This window comes from Canis aureus, chromosome X (assembly GCF_053574225.1).
Source record: "Canis aureus isolate CA01 chromosome X, VMU_Caureus_v.1.0, whole genome shotgun sequence".
Lineage (NCBI taxonomy): Eukaryota > Metazoa > Chordata > Mammalia > Carnivora > Canidae > Canis > Canis aureus.
The window spans coordinates 43,222,464-43,242,557 of NC_135649.1; the positions used below are offsets into that span (position 1 = coordinate 43,222,464).

The following is a 20,094-nucleotide window of genomic DNA, read 5'->3' on the forward strand; positions in this document are numbered from 1 at the left end:
CTTTTTTTAAGATTTTATCTATTTATTTAAGATAGAGAGAGCATGAGCAAGGGAGGGAGAGGGAAGAGCAGAAGGAGAGGGAGAAGTAGATTCCCCACTGAGGAAAGCTCAATGTGGAGCTCCATGTGGGGCTCTGGGATCATGACCTGAGCCAAAGGCAGATACTTAGTGGACTGAGCCACCCAGGTACCCCATCTAGCCTACATTTCTGACCTTACTTCCAGCCACACTCCCCAGATTCACTCTAGTCCAACAATGCTGTCTTTCATTTCCTTGAACTCTCCAAGTCCTTGCTATCTAGGTCTTCACATGTGCTACCCCTTGAACCTGGAAGTCCAGCTGCTCTCCTTCCCCCAACACTCTCTTCACCTTTCCAAGTCCCAAGTATTCTTCATGTTTCAGCTGAAGTATTAAATCCTTAGGGAAACTTTTTCTTCTCTCACTCCCCCACACTAAGTTTGGTTTCTCTGATAGATATTTTCAAAGCACCCATTCTTTTCCTTCTTAGCAGTAAAAAGAAACTTACAAATACATGTTTATGTGTTTATTGTTTGTCTTCTTTGATAAACCATTTGCTCTGTAAGTATGGGGACCATGGATGGTTTGCCCATTGCTATATCCCCAGCACCTAATATAGAGCCAGGCATGTGGTAAGCGTTCAATGGATATTTGTTGAAAGAAAGCATAAATGGATGGATGCATGATTGAATCCTCACAAGTGCTACTGGACATTATGGAAACAAAAAATGAAGAAGTTCATAAAGGAGAAGGCTACTAAGATGCCACAATTGTGGTTATATCTTTGAGTTCTCCTGGTATGGCTAAGATTCATTGAAAAATGCTGACCAGATAAGTTTCCTTTTGTCTTCTCTTTTCTCTGTCTGCTTTACTGGACTAGTCCCTTTTAAAGGGAGGAAGTCCTATGAATTAGCTTAAAAACAAAACGACAACAAAGTTGTTATTTCTGAGGCCAAAGACAATGAAGTAGGATGATGTGCAGATGGGTATAAATTACTGGATCACATTTCACTGTCTTGAAGCTCTGTTTCATTATATAATTGATACACTACAACATAACCAAAGCCCAATTCAAGTTGGCTTGGATATGCTTTATCTTCTCTTCCAGGGACAACTTGTACACATTCAGTCAGCTTGAATAATAATGGTCTCTGTAATTAGGGCCAGTACATAGGAAAAAGAGATACATTTTCCACTGACTCACTATTGCTCTTTAGAGAAGAAAAATATTGGTTACTGCTTAGGCCTCCTCCCAGATTTACACTACAGGGTATAATCTTAAATTCTTAAAATATAGCCTTCAAAAAAGATGCTGAGGAAGCAAAGTAGGACATTTTTTTGTTCCTGCAACATCATGGACTTAAATTCACAGACACTAGTTCCTTTTAGTTAATCCTACCCTCAACTCTTGCTGCCATAGAGGAGTCATGCTGTTAATTTCAATGGCAAATTCTCTACAACTCAAGGTTTTAACACAACTACTTTGGCCCAAATCTCAGTCTTTTCCTTCTATTAGATCATCACAAACTAGGCACTTGGTAGTTATCAACAAAAGTAAGTCCAGAAAACATCTGCTTGAATATTTAGTCCTTTAATCATACAGAAGTGATAAACATCTTTCAATTTTTCATCTCTTCTCAAAATTTCACTGTTACCTTCACAATTCTACAGTGATGTGTGAAGCCTACTTAAATGAGCTTTAAAATGTGATTTATTCATAATTCTGAAATAAACAGGAAATACAGTCTAGAAGAGGCAGAAGACATTGACATAATTCATAAAAATAGGTATGATCGGGATCCCTGGGTGGCGCAGCGGTTTGGCGCCTGCGTTTGGCCCAGGGCGCGATCCTGGAGACCCGGGATCGAATCCCACATCGGGGTCCTGGTGCATGGAGCCTGCTTCTCCCTCGGCCTATGTCTCTCCCTCTCTCTCTCTCTCTCTGTGACTATCATAAATAAATAAAAATTGAAAAAAAATTTTAAAAAAAATAAAAAAAATAAAAATAGGTATGATCAATTATGAATAAAGATAGGAAATAAGAACAAGTTTTATGAATGCACTACACTTTATTTATATTCCTTTTAAATGTCAAGGATTTCGATACTAAATATACATACAGTACCTCAAAAGGCATTGTTAGTAATTATTAGTGCACAAAAGGAAGACTATTTTTAACCTAACTAGATCCAAATATCAAGAGCAGGACTGGGGAAGCTAAATAATGCTGTGTGCTCTGAAGTATTGCTTATTCAAGTAAAACATGTTGTTAGTATGGTGCTCCAAACTATTTATAATCCTTTGTTATTTATATTTTCCAGAATTGTGAGAGCCTAACCAGAGAACACTGTAGATCATTTGATCAAATCAATGAAAAGGCAACCAAATAAACTTTTCTGGTGATAATAATGTCCAACTGCAATGCAACTGATTGCATCATAGTATAATTAATTGGCTTAAGTTCTTCAGACTCCTGAAATAAGTGGACCAACCATTTCATAGTCATATTTCAGTTTTTTTTAAGATTTTATTTATTTATTCATGACAGACACAGAGAGACAGAGAGAGAGGCAGAGACACACGCAGAGGAGAAGCAGGCTCCATGCAGGGAGCTGGACGTCGGACTCGATCCCGGATCTCCAGGATCAGGCCCTGGGCCAAGGTGGCACTAAACCGCTGAGCCACCCGGGCTGCCCAATATTTCAGTTTTAATTGGCCATGCAGTAATCTAACTGGCTAACCTGTCAGTTTTATCCAGCTATTGCTATAAAAATGGAATAACTTATGAATATGAGAAAACAATATTTCTCACCAGAGTAATAAACATGATTGTAAATATCAGGATCTCACTTTAATTGAATTTAGACCCTTTCAGAAATATGTCAGAATAATAAGATAGAAAACATTAACCAATTTTTTCAAAGTTTTATTTTTTATCAGTGCTATTGTGCCATTTTTCCTCCTTATTCATGAAGTTTTAGAAGAAATTAATGAGATCCAGTTCTCTTTTCATAGTCATGGTGACTTCAAGAGTCTCAGTCTCCAGGATATAGAAAGCTTTGGCACTGCTGCATTCCACAGGTTGAGGAAGAGTTATCAACAACTTCCTAAAAATCAGAACAAAACAAGACAGGATAAAAACCCAGAATCAGCTTCCTAAAGTGAAATCCAGAAGATGTCACTTTTAATAAGGTAATGGAAAGCAATATAAAGTATCAGAAGATTAGGAACCAAAGAACAATATGAGACAGTACAAGTACTGGATCAAAAATATGCCTAAATAACATAAATCATATACCAGAGTTTTGGCCTTAAAAGTCCAAGCAGGGGTTTTGATCCCCCACTCTTTTTTTTCCAAAATTGACCTCATTTTGCATTATAGACACATAGTCTCAGGCTTGGATAATAGACAGAAGAATACAGCCACTGCAACTTTATTTTTTTTTAAGATTTTAAAATTTTATTTATTTTTTTCAGGGAGAGACAAAGCATAAGCATGAGCAGGCGGAGGGGCAGAGGGAGAAGCAGACTCCCCACTGAGCAGGGACCTCAATGCAGGGCTTGATCCCAGGACTCTGGGATTATGACCTGAGCTGAAAATAGATGACTAACCTACTGAGCCACCCAGGAGTCCCGAGCCCCTGCAATTTTAAGTTGGTTGGATAGATCTGTTGCCAGCCATGCTTACGTGTAGATGGAATGTGATTGACACAAATCTGAAAATTGGAATAGTTCTATAATAATTCTGCTAATGCAACCTTAGGCTGAGTCTCCACTACAGGTATAGTTATTGAAATTCGGCCTGGAATAATTCTAATACCAGATCAATGAAAGTGCTACTCTGGGCTTGCTTCTGGTTCTTTCTACTATACATTGAATGAAAGCCTTGTGAGAGATTTCAGGGTTTATTTTGCAGTTGTGGCTCAGTTGCTGGATAGCTGCATGCTTTAGATGCATTGCTGGGATGAGACATCCATAATTCTCTCATAGTGGTATGAATCTGTATTATGCATGGGGTCAGCACATGCTGGTAGCTGAAGAAAATTAAATGCACAAAACTCATTACCTCACATTCTTCATAGAGAAGGCTTGAGTATCTCTATAAAAAGTGGACCAAAAAACTCTTTTAGAAGGCATAAGACCCAAATTAGTAAAGTAATCTGGTATTTTTTAGGGATACTTACTGAATACTTATATAAATAACTAGTGTTTGAAAACAAACTCTTGAAAACCAATTGCCTCTTTACTCATTTGCAAATACTTAAGTTCAGGAAATTGGGCTCATTAAAAGTATTTATCACATGTCTCTGGAACCTAAAGGAGAAATTTTCTGTTACTCTTGTTCCATTCCAGATATTTAGGGTAGGAAAAACTGCTCTCTCTATCAGAAGTAATGATATGGTGATGTATTTCAATATAGTCTATATTTGGCATCTCAAAAAAAGCAGGTGCAAAAAATATTTAGAGTCTATCTTTTTAAAATTGTTTATAATATAGGTTGAGCTGGAGTTAGATTTGCTTTATCCTTTATCCTACAAATGATAATATATGCACTTTAAAAATAAAGCAAAGCTCAGTGGTGGTAGCTTCATTGCACTAAGACAACTATAAATCAGCCGAAGAAGGAGTTCCAATGATAATCTACACCTCTTTGTCCAGAGAGAAATAAATTCAGAAGAGACAGTGGCCATTGTAATGATCCATCTATCCCTGCATTTCTGTCTAGTCTTTAGTAGTATGGCTTCACATACTAAAATTTTGAACAACAGAAACTGAAACTTATTTAGGATCTTAGGAGAAAGGAAGTATTTTTGTCTAGTCTGTTTTACTGCTTGATATCTGAGTTGAGATTTATATTTAAACAAAATAAAAATCTACAAATACTTTTCCATGTACAATTCATTGAAGGACAGAACTATATCTTATCTTCGTGTCCCCCCAGTGTCTAGCAGAAGACCTATGTTTGTTGAGTGAATAAATAAATGGATGAAAAGCAAATAGGTCACCACAAAATAATATTTGAATACCTACTATAGATTAGCACTACCACATATGAATAAACATTTAAACCCAATCCCTCAGCCTTTATTTCGATAGTGTACTTGCTTTTAAGAAGCTACAGTTTAAGCACTGATCAAATGTTCATCCAGTGTTGATTTTCATTAGCAATTATTTAAACGTGGACTATAATATGTAAAAGTAAAGACAAAAAAAAACTATCCATAAAATGAACTCTAGAGACTTGCATACTTACATTTATATTAGCAAAGTCAAGGTGATGTTCCTTGCAAGAGATTTAAATACAGGACAACCTTGTTCTGTGCATATTCACATAATGCAGCTTTTATTTTACATAGTTAATAAATTATTTTATCTAAATATCTGGGTTAAAATAAATATGGCTTTTTAAAAGTTTTCTATTGGAACCATAACTATTTTCAAAGTGCAGAAATAGCTACTGAGCTGAACTTCACTATTTCATTTTGAAAAAATTTTTTCACTTTGAGTATCAGTCAATTCTCAATCAATCTGAATTAAAGGACACAGCAAAGGTGAGAATAATCTGAACAGCATTCAACCAAAAATTAACTCATACTTTTATTTACAATATGTTTTTATTTTCCCATTCATGGAATTCATTTATGACATTCTTAGGATTCACTTCAAAAAATAATGAAACCTCTTATGAAGACAAAAGTCCTTGGGAAATTATCCAATTTCTCCTATCTTTCCTCCTTTCCATCTACTCCATGTTGGGAATTGACAATGCAAAACAACCAGTTTTTTAAAAATGAAAAATTTAAGACATTGCTTTATTTCTTAAGGTTGTATAATTCCAAAAATCTGGGTTTTATTGATAATTCTAATGCAGTTAACTATCATTTGACTGATATTACTAGTCCATTCAATTAAAATAGATTCACTTGTTCTGTCTTATACATACACAAACAGGAGGATATTTTCTCTTACCTTTCTTGGGGTGAGTAAACAGTGTTATAGTGTGTCAAAATTAGAAACTAAAGAAAGTTTATGTGAATATCAATAAACTGAAAAAAAAAGACACATTTCCAACAATACAATTTTGGATAATAGCATGGCTCCAAAAAATGCTCAAGTGTTTAGGAAAAATGGTAAAAATGATGAAAACCTATCTTCAGTCTTCTATAATAATTCATGATTTCTTTTCTCAGGAGACAGCACCTCTCTGCACAGAGCATTTAATATATAAGAACAGTATATGATTCAAAAATTCTAGTGTAGCTCACATTCTATGTGGACAGGTATCTCTGTGTGAGTCTTTCATTTAGTGGGCTCTGATAGATATCTGGAATGACAGCATAGACAGAGCAGCTGCCTAAAGATTGATGGAGAACTGCTACGGGAACGGAAATTAATTCCATGGTGTGTAGATATGTATGTGCTTTTAACAAGCACACCAATATTATGGAAGATTAACTGTTCATTTAAGCAACTTTCCATGCAGAGATTGTATGAGAGAATAGAAGCATTTATAATATGAATTTAAAAAGTACAATACTCCTTGAAGTGAATGGTAGGAATAGTGGGTGTAATTTTTATAACATGAGACAATTTCTTGTGAGAATATATTTTGGAAATGATAAAAGTAATGAAAAATATTTGATATATATTCATCTGTAGATCATTTTGGGTTAAATCCATCTGCTGTAATGAAATCAAGGTTAAGCTATGTATATACACTGGGTTGTTTACACATAGAAGTCTTTTGTGTAAAGGATCTACTTTTTTTATTTTTTGAAGTCCTAAGATCAACAGGGGAGAACTATTGATACTGATAATGTAAGAAAGAAAAGGTGCCAGTAGCTGACTGCTAGCCACACCCAGTTTGAAATGTTCGTGAGTTACAGAGAAAGAACCACTGCTATCAACCCAAGTGTGCTAACTGCTATACATTGAGATGAAAAGTGAACAAAGCAGTGAGATATTTATTTATTTATATTTTATTTTTTTTAGCAGTGAGATATTTAGATATTTTATCTAGCACACACAAGGTTCCATGGATTCCTTCTTTACAGTTGGTTTTGAGAGACAGCACTGATTTGTCCAGGCTTCAAGATAATATTTATATCAGAATCTTACTGTATGTTGTGCTTTGGGAAGATAATTTGAACCTGTGTAATAGGACTCTTGAAAATATCAATGCTTAATTGAATTATTCCACTATTACCTGTATTATTTTTCAACGTATTCGCACTACTTGAGGAGCTAGTGATAAATTAGTTGTTAGAATTTTTGTTTTAAGTAATTGATGACAAGATTTTTCTGTTCATTTCTAAATAAGTATAATCAAATTTAACTTTAGATCCCCACAAAAACTACAAAGTTTAAAGATATTGCTTCTCTTATGCCATCATTGTACAAAAAAACACATGAAAGACTTACATCTTAAGAGATTTTCACTTCTCATTATTTTTCCTCACAGATAAGCAAACTATATCTGAATGTCAAGAACTGTTTTGGTGATATCAACCTACTCCAAATGTATGGATGCAAAGCAGAAAAAAATTAGGTGTTTCCAAATACATTTATATTTATACTATGTAGATCAAACATCTGAATGACTTTCACTTTTTTTCAGACTTTAGGGGTGATGCAAAATAACAATGTACACTTTAAGAATATTGACTAAAGTTTCATTAATATTATAACATGTTATTCTAGTTCTTTTTTGTTGTTGTTGTTATTCTAGTTCTAAGTAGTACTCACTTATTAGGAGTACGGAGGTCAATGATCAATTCCTGGATATCAATTTTAATTTCAGAAGGGTTCGTATTTGGCAGTTTAATTTTAACCTGAAAGAGAAAATGAGAAGAAAAATACTGCTGTCTTGAAGAACAGTTAATGTGAAGAGTGTAGGGAAATAAGTGGAAATGAGAACTCATTTATTAAGTTCCAGCTTTGTGCAGGGCTAGGCCCTTCCCTCATAACAATCTTGAGAGGCAGGAATACCCTCATTTTATAGATGGTGAAACTGAGATACGGATAAGTTTACTGAGTGGCCAACGAGCAATTGTGTATAATTGAACTAAGGTCTGTCTGACTCCAATGCTATATAGGAACATGTTGGTTACTTGCTTGTAACTTTCATTGTCTGAAGGTATAGACTAGTGCACCTGCTAAGGTTGGGGGCTTTCAATGGACTTTACATCAGTTGACACTTTGAATAAAAAGTAGTTAGTTCTTAGGTTGGGTGTGGGTTGGTGATGCCATCTGTAGTATCCCAGTATATACTCCCATACCACAATTCCTAGAGAAGTTTAGGAGCCCCTAATAGTTATTAACAGAAGACAACAACATGATCCTTACACACACACACAAAAATGGGACTGTTGATTGGTTTGGTAAGATTTTACTGAAAAATGTCTCATCTCAATTAGCACATGACCCAGCAATTCTACTCCTGAGTACCTACCCCAGATCATTTAAAACAGGTGTTCAAACAAAAACCAAATGTGGTATAGCCATACAATAGAATATTATTCAGCCATAAAAAGCAATGAAGTACTATTACATGGAGGAACCCTGAAACATTAAGCTAAGTGAAAGAAGCCAGGCCCATATTGTAGGACTCTATTCATATGAAACATCCAGAATATATAAACCCATAGAGACTGAAAACAGATTGGTGGATGTCAGAGGCTGGAGATGGAGAAAAAAGGAGTGACTGTTTAGAGTACAGATGTCTTCCTGGGTTGATGGAATGTTCTGGAATTAGATATTGGTGATGGTTGCACAACATTGTCAATGTACTACATGTCACTCTCAGTAAATTTTATATTGTGTATTTTACCACAGTACAAAGCCTCATCTCTAACTCTAATTAAGTCCCCCTTTTTAAAAGATTTTATTTATTTATTCATGAGAGACATACAGAGAGAGAGAGAGAGAGGGAGAGACATAGGCAGACGGAGAAGCAGGCTCCCTGGGAGCCTGATGTGGGTGGGACTCGATCCCAGCACCTTGGGATCATGCCCTGAGCCAAAGGCAGATGCTCAACCCCTGAGCCACCCAGGTGCCCCTTAATTCTCTTTTTGATACAAGTTGATGATCTATCTATCTATCCATCCATCCATCCATCCATCCATCCATCTATGGTTTCTATAAACAAATGAAAACAACCTAAGTTTAAGGTAAATTATAAAGCCTTCTCTAAAATGAGCTAGAAGACTTGAAATATCAGACATCTGGTGATTTAAGAACTGGAATGGTAAGGATGAAAGCACCAGGTTATGACGGAAATACATATCAAATAAGTAATGGAGAAAATGGAATTCCTTGTAAGAAGCTTAAAGAGAGCAAGTGTTTTTACAATATGAAATATGTGGACCATTACATGTATGTGAGTTTTATATTTTAAGTTTACTAAATATGCATATAAAAATATTTGTAAATAGAACTCCAGAAGTCCTATTACCTAAATATGTCCTATGGCTAATATTTTCATTAGGCAAAGAATTACCTCCTAATTTATATTTTGAAAATTCAAATCTTCATAATAACAGATATTTTAAGAGAAATAGAGCATTTCTTAAAGTGGTAGTTATAGGTGCTCTACATCAAAGTAAATGTCCAGAGCATTCTACTGGACAAAGAAAGACCTATTTTTATTATAATAACTTGCAGATCTGATAGTTGAGAAGTTCTTAAGTTGCAGGATGACTCATATCACCTGGACCAAGGCATATAAATATTTATTTCTTTAGTATGAAATGTTTAGATTTTTCAAGGTAAAAGATAATTTCCCCAAGGTTGAAATGACATTTGAGAAAGGAAAAAAATTATAACTTATGTGAAATTTAGATACAACTCCTGGGTAGAACTTTAAAGTGGTTCTTAAAATCACTTGCAACTCTAGTGAAGGGTAATTCAGAAACAACTCACTAATTTTTCCTCTTGAGAAAATTAAAATTGTGTACTAAAAATGGTTTCAGAGGAGGGACAGGAAGGAACAAATTAAGTGGAATCATACACGTTAATATCTCATAAGGTAGAAGGTTCAATAGGAATCTTAACAGAAAAATTTCTGAAACATTAAATCAGACTTCTTTAGAAATACTTTTATTTTTTTAAGATTTTATTTATTTATTAATGAGAGACACACGGGGCGGGGGGGACAGAGACACAGGCAGAGGGAGAAGCAGGCTCCATGCAGGGAGCCTGACGTGGGACTCGATTCCGGGTCTCTAGGATCTCACCCTGGGCTGCAGGCGGCGCTAAACCGCTGGGCCACCGGGGCTGCCCTAGAAATACTTTTAATGAATTCCTGGAAAATAGACATGGTTATTTATTGACTTCAAACTGATTGACAGAGAGTTTGGACTGAAAATTTAAAACATAATCTTATTTAATTTATGGATTTGGAATATTATAAAAAAATTTTTATTTGACAGAAATACAGCAGCTACTTCCAATATATTTGATTCTTAGCAAAGAAGTTAAGACTATTTGAGTTTCAATTGGAAACTTAGTGTTAGGAAATTTTGATTAACAGAAAAAGTTTGGGTAGGTCTCATCCCAAATTGCTTCAGTATTTTAACTTCCTGTTATTTAACTATGGAAGCCCATGTCTAATTATGGAGACATTTTTCCCATTGCAGCCATCTAAGTATTTTATAAAAATTCTCATGAGCAATAAAGATCTATAGGAAAATGAAAAATATTAAAACTGATGGATCCCTACTTTGAAATAATATAAACATTTACCTCTGAAGAATAAAAATATAGAGGTATGTGTTCTCCAAAGCCAGGACACAAAACCAATAGATATCTTTTTAAATTAATGGATAAGTTTTCTATGATGTTACCACTTGGAAAGATTCCAGTACTATATTGTCATGCCTGTCTTATGAGATCATGGAAGCATAGTACTTCTTTTTGTACCTTTTCTCTCACAGGAGTCCAGGGTAAGCTCAGTTCATTCTGGAATAAGATTTGTCTATAGGACCTCCATATCTCTACTGGCCCCCATGATCACCCTCAAACACTCACAGCCTCACTACCACTAGCTGTCTTGAGACACCAGAACTAAATACATTATACTTTTATCTCTATTTGTCAATAAACACAAGGAGCCTCAGACTCCCGAGTCCTTGTTTATAACCTAATAATGACCATCTGGATATTCATATCTCCCATTTTGTTTCCAATTCCTATGACCCACCAACTCGTGAAACACTTCCATAGATCCTCCAGAACACACAGTCCATCATCCCTTATCACTTCAGCCTCTGAATATTCCTTTCAATTTCTTGAAATCTGAATCTCCCTTGATGACACTCCCTAGTCTTCTCAAGTGGTGCCTGTTTCTTTTTCCTCCCATTACATTTATATCCCTGGGCATGCCCCTTCCCTCTAGCTTTTAAAAATGAATCTCATGTCTTCACACTATACCACCAGTTACCCTCCTTGTTGCAATCATCTTCCAATTCTTTACTTCTCTGAGAATAATTCTTTGTTCTCTATTGATACTTCTAACATTAAATTTCTCTCTTCAGTCTTGATAACTTGTCCAACCTCCTAGCCTAACTTTCGCATGTCCTTCAAGTCTTTGCACAAATATTTCTTTCATAGTGAGGCCTTCCCTGATCATACTATTTAAAATTGCAGCTATGGGGTGCCTGGATGGTTCAGTCAGTAGAGTATGTGACTTTTGATCTCAGGTTATGAGTTCAAGCCCTACATTGGGCATGGAGCCTACTTAAAAAAAATTGCAGCTACTAACAACCTTAGTATGCCCTATCACTTCCCTTGTTATTTTCTACTTCACAGCATCTGTTGCCTTCCAATATACAATAAAATTTATGTATTTTGTTCATTTTTCTCTCACACTAGAAGGTATGTTCTGCTAGGGCAATGATAAACTTATGTTTTGTTTCTATGGTATCTTCAGTGCTTAGGATAGAACCTGGCACATCGTAGGCACTCAGTAAATAATTGTTGAATAATGAATAAATGCAAGTGTAGTTCAATATTAAGAGATTTAATAAAATTTACCAATAGATCAAAAGGAAAAGTATCATATAATCTCCACAAATGTTTCTTGTTGTTGTTTTTTTGTTTTGTTTCTGTTATAAAATAGCACTTTTAATGTGAAGAACCATGAAAATGACAATAGCAAGCCTTTAATATGACCTATATACACTTTTAAACATTCTACCTGGGACCACATCATTTAATTCCTATGAAAGTAGTTTTTGTTATTTATTATATATATATTTTTTATTGGAGTTCGATTTGCCAACATATAGTATAACACTCAGTGTCCCCCTCAGTGCCTGTCACCCAGCCACCCCATCCCCCCACCCACCTCCCCTTCTACAAATCTTAAAAGGGCATTTTATCAAATTCATCACCCATTCTTACTTAGAACTCTTAATAAAATCCGAATAGATGAATAGTTCCTTAACACACAACCCCAAAGTCAGCATCTGAATGAGTAGTCAAATGGGGAAGCCCCAGAAACATTCAAATTAAAGTGAGAGGAAATAATGACCAACACTTACTACTCTAATGTAATATGGTTCTAGATGTACAGACTGATGCACTTAAACAAGAAAAAAATAGGAGGTAAAACTGTCATTATCTAAGGGAAGAGTATTCCAGGTAGAATGAGAAGCAAGGTATCAGGAAATAACCTGACACATTAAAGAATCATAAAGAAGGCCAGGATGGCTAGAACATAATGAACAAGGAAGAGAATGTGGTGTCAGATGAAACTGAAAAGTAGGTAGTTGTCAGATCATATAAGGCCTCATAGGTCAAGATACAGAGTTTGGATTTTTGTTCTAAGTGCTGTAGGAAGCCATTGAAGGTTCTGAACAAAGAAATGATGTGATGTGATTTACTTTTTATTTATTTTTTATTTTTTTTTAAATTTATTTTTTATTGGTGTTCAATTTACTAACATACAGAATAACCCCCAGTGCCTGTCACCCATTCACTCCCACCCCCCGCCCTCCTCCCCTTCTACCACCCCTAGTTCGTTTCCCAGAGTTAGCAGTCTTTACGTTCTGTCTCCCTTTCTGATATTGCCCACACATTTCTTCCCCCTTCCCTTATATTCCCTTTCACTATTATTTATATTCCCCAAATGAATGAGAACATATAATGTTTGTCCTTCTCCGACTGGCTTACTTCACTCAGCATAATACCCTCCAGTTCCATCCACGTTGAAGCAAATGGTGGGTATTTGTCATTTCTAATAGCTGAGTAATATTCCATTGTATACATAAACCACATCTTCTTTATCCATTCATCTTTCGTTGGACACCGAGGCTCCTTCCACAGTTTGGCTATCGTGGCCATTGCTGCTATAAACATCGGGGTGCAGGTGTCCCGGCGTTTCATTGCATTTGTATCTTTGGGGTAAATCCCCAACAGTGCAATTGCTGGGTCGTAGGGCAGGTATATTTTTAACTGTTTGAGGAAAGAAGCTTTTGCACAGCAAAGGATACAGTCAACAAAACGAAAAGACAACCTACAGAATGGGAGAAGATATTTGCAAATGACATATCAGATAAAGGGCTAGTTTCCAAGATCTATAAAGAACTTCTTAAACTCAACACCAAAGAAACAAACAATCCAATCATGAAATGGGCAAAAGACATGAACAGAAATCTCACAGAGGAAGACATAGACATGGCCAACATGCACATGAGAAAATGCTCTGCATCACTTGCCATCAGGGAAATACAAATCAAAACCACAATGAGATACCACCTCACACCAGTGAGAATGGGGAAAATTAACAAGGCAGGAAACCACAAATGTTGGAGAGGATGCGGAGAAAAGGGAACCCTCATACACTGTTGGTGGGAATGTGAACTGGTGCAGCCACTCTGGAAAACTGTGTGGAGGTTCCTCAAACAGTTAAAAATATACCTGATTTACTTTTTAAAATGATCTCTCTGAAGACAGTGGAAAGGCTTCAAGGAAGCAACTGTTGAAGGAAGGAGGAGAGAGAGAAAGGAATCATAAAGGTCCAGGTGAGAGATGATGGTGGTTTGGAACATGATAATGGAGTGGTAATGGAAAATTAGATGAATTTAGAATATATTTTGAAAGTAGAGCCAAGAAGACTTGCAGATAGTATAAAGGAAAAAAGGAATGAGGTATGATTTACGTTTTTAGTTTGTGCAGTGAATGCTTTTGCCATTTCCTGAGATGACAAAGATCAATGAAAAAGAGGTCTGGGGAAGACAATTAAGGGCTCTGTTTTGGACATGTTAGGCTTGAGTTGCCTGCTAAAGTGAGAGATGTCAAGTAAGCAGATGGTTACATGAATCCGAAGTTTCAGGGAGAGACCAAGACTAGTGAAATAGTATTTAAAGTCATGGGACTGGATGGAAAGAGAATAGAGAAAAAATAAATAGATTCTTTTCAGAGACCTAGAGAACTTCAGGCAGGAGAGAAAAAAACAGTGCCTTGGGGCCAAGGAGATAAGGAATGCCCAGTGATTCTGGAGAAAAACCCGGAGAGTCTCCCTGAATCAATAATAGAGGAAGTGTGCCGGGGGAAAGCGTTGCACAAACTGTGGGCGGATCTCAGTAAAGGCCTGGGGAAAAGCCGGTGGGTCAGGCGGGGGCTCTGGATGGAGGGGTCTGTGCCCTGCTGCCTTCAGGAGCCGAGGCCCTGGGAGCGCGATTCCAGCAGCACAGGCCCCAGATCCCAGAGCACCCAGCAGACAAAGTCCATGATCCTGCACTCGCCCTGGGACAGGCGGAGGCGGGGAGGGCACAGGACAGTGAGGACTCTCCTGCCGCGGGGCGCCCCCAAGCTGTGCAGATCAGTGCCCCCTGCCGGCTGGGGAGCATCCAGGCCAGTGCAGACTGGGAGACTGTGGTAGTTACTGCGGGAGTTGATTCCAGAGCTGGAGAGCTGGCCGCTGCCAGTGTTGTTGTCCCTCCTTTTGTCACCCTGTGCCTGGGAGAGGCAGGGCCGCCAGGGAACAGAGGCCTCTGGGGGTAAACAGCTCCCACCGAGCCCGGCACCCGGCAGGAGGTGGGGCAGCTCCCTCAGGTGCACACACCAGAGAATCAGCACAGCAGGCCCCTCCCCGAGAAGATCAGCTGAAAGGACAGGAGAAGAGCGAGTTTTTGACCAAGCAGCGCTGGAAAGCTTCAAGGGAAGTCTAGAGATTTACAGTATATAGAACTAAAGGGTACCCCTCCTATTTTTTTTCTTTTCTTCCTTTTTCCAGTACAACTCGTTTTTATATCAGACTGTAAATTTCCATTTTTTTCTCTTTCCCCACCTTAACAACAATATTTTACCACCTCTTCATTTTTAAGATTCTTCCTTTTTGACTTTCATATTTCTACAATTACAGGTCCTAGATATATTTTCCACTTCTATATTCCCTTCAACATACTCAACTTAATTTGGGGAGATATACAACATATGTTTTTTTGTTTGGCTTTGTGTATTTTGTTTTCTCTGCCTCATTTTGTTCTACAATGGCGTAAATTAATACCTTCTAAAACATGACCAGCATGCATCCAGAACCAAGTGGTATACCATGCTGGTTCATTCTGTGAGATTCCTCCTTCCCATTCTGCCCCCCCTCTTTTATCTAATTTATGTTTTGGTGGTCAATGGTGGGGCCTTCTACAAGTATTTCTGTTTAATATATTTGGGTCTGAGCATCTTCTGACATACAGAACTTAGTAACTCAGAACCAAGAGGATCACCCTCTAGAACTCCTCAGTTAGACTACATTATGCCTCCACTACAACTTCGTCACCACCACCATCTCCCAGCCCCTGCCCATTTTTTTTTCTTCTCCTTTTTTTCCTCTTCTTCTTTGGGATGCTTGGCCTTTTATTTTTTACTAATTTGTTTTAAAATTTGTTTTTCACTTTACTGGTCCTTTTGTTTTATATCGTTCTGATCTTTGTTTTCAATTTCTGGTCTCTGACCTTGTCAGAATCATCTAGGGTGAAATTTATTTAGGTTGTGGTTGATATTCTTCACTCAGCCTGCTCATACAGCCACTCTGCACTGAGCAAAATGACTAGAAAGAAGAACTCACCACAAAAGAAAGAATCAGAAACAGTAGTCTCTGCACAGAGTTACAAAATTTGGATTACAATTTGATGTCAGAAAGCCAATTCAGAAGCACAATTAGAAAGCTACTAGTGGCTCTGGATAAAAGCATACAGGATTCAAGAGACTCATGACTGCAATATTTAGATCTAATCAGGCCGGAATAAAAACTCAATTAAGTGAGATGCAATCCAAACTGGAGGTTCTAACGATGAGGGTTAATGAGGTAGAAAAGAGTGAGTGACATAGAAGACAAGTTGATGGCAAGGAAGGAAGCTGAGGAAAAAAAGAGAAAAACATTTAAAAGACCATGAGGAAAGGTTAAGGGAAATAAATGACAGCCTCAGAAGGAAAAATCTACGTTTAATTGGGGTTCCAGAAAACGCCTGGAAAGACAGAGGGCCAGAAAGCATATTTGAACAAATCATAACTGAGAACATCCCTAATCTGGAGAGGGAAACAGGCACTCAGATCCAGGAGATAGAGAGGTCCCCCCCAAAAATCAATAAACACCATTCAACACCTTGACATTTAATAGTGAAACTTGCAAATTCCAAAGATAAAGAGAAAATCCTTAAAGCAGCAAGAGACAAGAGATCCCTAACTTATATGGAGAGAACTATTAGATTAACAGAAGACCTCTCCACAGAGACCTGGCAGGCCAGAAAGGGCTGGCAGGATATATTCAGGGTCCTAAATGAGAAGAATATGCAGCCAAGAATACTTTATCCAGCAAGGCTCTTATTCAGAATAAAAGGAGAAATCAAGAGCTTCCAAGATAGGCAGAAACTGAAAGAATATGTGACCACCAAACCAGCTCTGCAAGAAATATTAAGGGGGACCCTGTAAAAGAAAGCGGAAGCCCAAAGAAATAATCCACAAAAACAGGGACTGAATAGGTATTACGATGAAACTAAATTCATACCTTTCAATAATAACTCTGAACATTAATGGGCTAAATGACCATCAAAAGACACAGGGTTTCATACTGGATAAAAAAGCAAGACCCATCTATTTGCTGTCTACAAGAGACTCATCTTAGACCTAAGGACACCTCCAGCCTGAAAATGAAAGGGTAGAGAACCACTTATCATTCCAATAATCCTCAAAAGAAAGCTGGGGTAGCAATCCTCATATCAGATAAATTAAAGGTTATCCCAAAGACTGTAGTAAGAGATGAAGAGGGACACTATATCATACTCAAAGGGTCTATCTAACAAGAAGACCTAACAATCATGAATATTTATGCCCCTAATGTGGGAGCTGCCAAGTATATCAATCAATTAATAACCAAAGTAAAGACATACTTAGATAATAATACACTAATACTGGGGGACTTCAACACGGCACTTTCTGCAAATAACAGAAATTCAAAGCACAACATCTCCAAAGAAAAAAGAGCTTTAAATGATACATTGGACCAGATGGATTTCACAGATATATACAGAACTTCGCATCCGAATGCAACTGAGTATACATTTTTCTTAAGTGCACATGGAACTTTCCCCAGAATAGACCACATACTGGGTCACAAATCAGGTCTCAATCAATACCAAAAGACTGGGATTGTCCCCTGCATATTTTCAGACCATAATGCTTTGAAACTTGAACTCAATCACAAGAAGAAATTTGGAAGAAACTCAAACACCTGGAGGTTAAAGAGCATCCTGCTAAAAGATGAACGGGTCAACCAAGAAATTAGAGAAGAATTAAAAAGATTCATGGAAACTAATGAAAATGAAGATACAACCGTTCCAAATCTTTGGGATACAACAAAAGCAGTCCTAAGCGGAAAATACATTGCAATACAAGCATCCCTTAAAAAACTGGAAAAAACTTCAAATACATAAGCTAACCTTGCACCTAAAGGAACTGGAGAAAGAACAGCAAATAAAACCTTCACCAAGCAGAAGAAGAGCTTTAATAATGATTCAAGCAGAATTCAATGAAATAAAGACCAGAAGAACTGTAGAACAGATCAACAAATCCTGGAGCTGGTTCTCTGAAAGAATTAATAAGATAGATAAACCATTAGCAAGCCTTATTAAAAACAAAATAGAAAAGTCTCTAATTAATAAAATCATGAATGAAAAAGGAGATATCACAACCAATACCAAGGAAATACAATTTAAAAACATATTATGAGCAGCTATACACCAATAAATTAGGCAATCTAGAAGAAATGGATGCATTTCTGGAAAACCATAAACTACCAAAACTGGAACAGGAAGAAATAGAAAACCTGAACAGGCCAATAACCAAGGAGGAAATTGAATCATTCATCAAAAACTTCCCAAGACACAAAAGTCCAGGGCCAGAGGGCTTCCCAGGAGAATTCTATCAAACGTCTAAAGAAGAAACAGTACCTATTCTACTAAAGCTGTTCAGAAAGATAGAAAGGGATGGAATACTTCCAAACTCCTTCTATGAGGCTAGCATCACCTTAATTCCAAAACCAGACAAAGACCCCACCAAAAAGGAGAATTATAGATCAATATCCCTGATGAACACAGATGCAAAAATTCTCAACAAGATACTAGCCAATAGGATCCAACAATACATGAAGAAGACTATTCACCATGACCAAGTGGGATTTATCCCCGGGATGCAAGTCTAGTTCAACACTCAAAAAGCAATCAACGTGATCATATCAACAAAAGAAAAAACAAGAACCCTATGATCCTCTCAATAGACGCAGAGAAATCATTTGACAAAATATAGCATCCATTCCCGATCAAAACTCTTCAGAGTGTAGGGATAGAGGGAACATTCCTCAGCATTTTAAAAGCCATCTATGAAAAGCCCACAGCAAATATCATTCTCAATGGGGAAACACTGGGAGCCTTTCCCCTAAGATCAGGAACACGACAGGGATGTCCATTCTCACCACTGCTATTCACTATGGTACTAGGAGTCCTAGCCTCCGCAATCAGACAACAAAAAGAAATAAAAGGCATTCAAATTGGCAAAGAAGAAGTCAAACTCTCCCTCTTTGCAGATGACATGATACTGTACATAGAAAACCCAAATACTCCACCCCAAGATTGCTAGAACTCATATAGCAATTTGGCAGTGTGGCAGAGTACAAAGTCAATGCCCAGAAATCAGACACATTTCTATACACTAACAATGAGACCAAAGAAAGAGAAATTAGGGAATCAATCCCATTTACAATTGCACCCAAAATCATAAGATACATAGGAATAAACCTAACCAAAGAGGTAAAGGATCTATACCCTAAAAACTACAGAACATTTCTGAAAGAAATTGAGGAAGATACAAAGAGATGGAAAAATATCCATGCTCATGGATTGGAAGAATTAATATTGTGTAAATGTCATAGCTACTCAGAGCAATTTATATATTCAATGCAATCCCTGCCAAAATACCATAGACTTTCTTCAGAGAGTTGGAACAAACCATCTTACGATTTGTGTGGAATCAGAAAAGATCCCAAATAGCCAGGGGAATATTGAAAAATAAAACCAGAGCTGGGGGCATCACAATGCTGGATTTGAAGTTGTACTACAAAGCTGTGATCATCAAGACAGTGTGGTACTGGCACAAAAACAGACCCCTAGATCAATGGAACAGAATAGAGACCCCAGAAATGGGCCCTCAACTCTATGAGCAACTAATATTCGACAAAGCAGGAAAGACTATCCACTGGAAAAAGGACAGTCTCTTCAAAAAATGGTGCTGTGAAAATTGGGCAGCCACGTGCAGAAGAATGAAACTAGACCATTCTCTTACACCAGACACAAAGATAAGCCCAAAATGGATGAAAGATCTAAATGTAAGACAAGAATGCATCAAAATCCTAGAGGAGAACACAGGCAACACCCTTTTTGAACTTGGCCACAGCAACTTCTTGCAAGATACATCTATGAAGACAAGGGAAACAAAAGCAAAAATGAACTATTGGGACTTAATCAAGATAAAAAGCTTCTGCACAGCAAAAGAAACAGTCAACAAAACGAAAAGACAACCTAC

At 37.1% G+C, this 20,094-nt stretch overlaps 1 protein-coding gene across 4 annotated transcripts in view; it reads right to left on the reverse strand.

Moving 5' to 3' along the window:
* Nucleotides 1-2,928: 2,928 nt before the first annotated feature.
* DNAAF6 (dynein axonemal assembly factor 6) overlaps nucleotides 2,929-20,094 on the reverse strand; it is a 42,166-nt gene continuing 25,000 nt past the window's right edge. For 3 of the 4 annotated variants that reach the window (XM_077890016.1, XM_077890018.1, XM_077890017.1), the window contains exons 6-7: nucleotides 7,765-7,850; nucleotides 2,929-3,125 (exon numbers count right to left, since the gene is read on the reverse strand). In XM_077890016.1, coding sequence (XP_077746142.1) covers nucleotides 2,996-3,125; nucleotides 7,765-7,850 — 216 coding nt within the window. In that variant the 3' untranslated portion in view covers nucleotides 2,929-2,995. Of the gene's footprint in view, nucleotides 3,126-4,065; nucleotides 4,118-7,764; nucleotides 7,851-20,094 lie in introns of those variants that run through there. The other variant, XM_077890019.1, reaches the window with a different exon arrangement.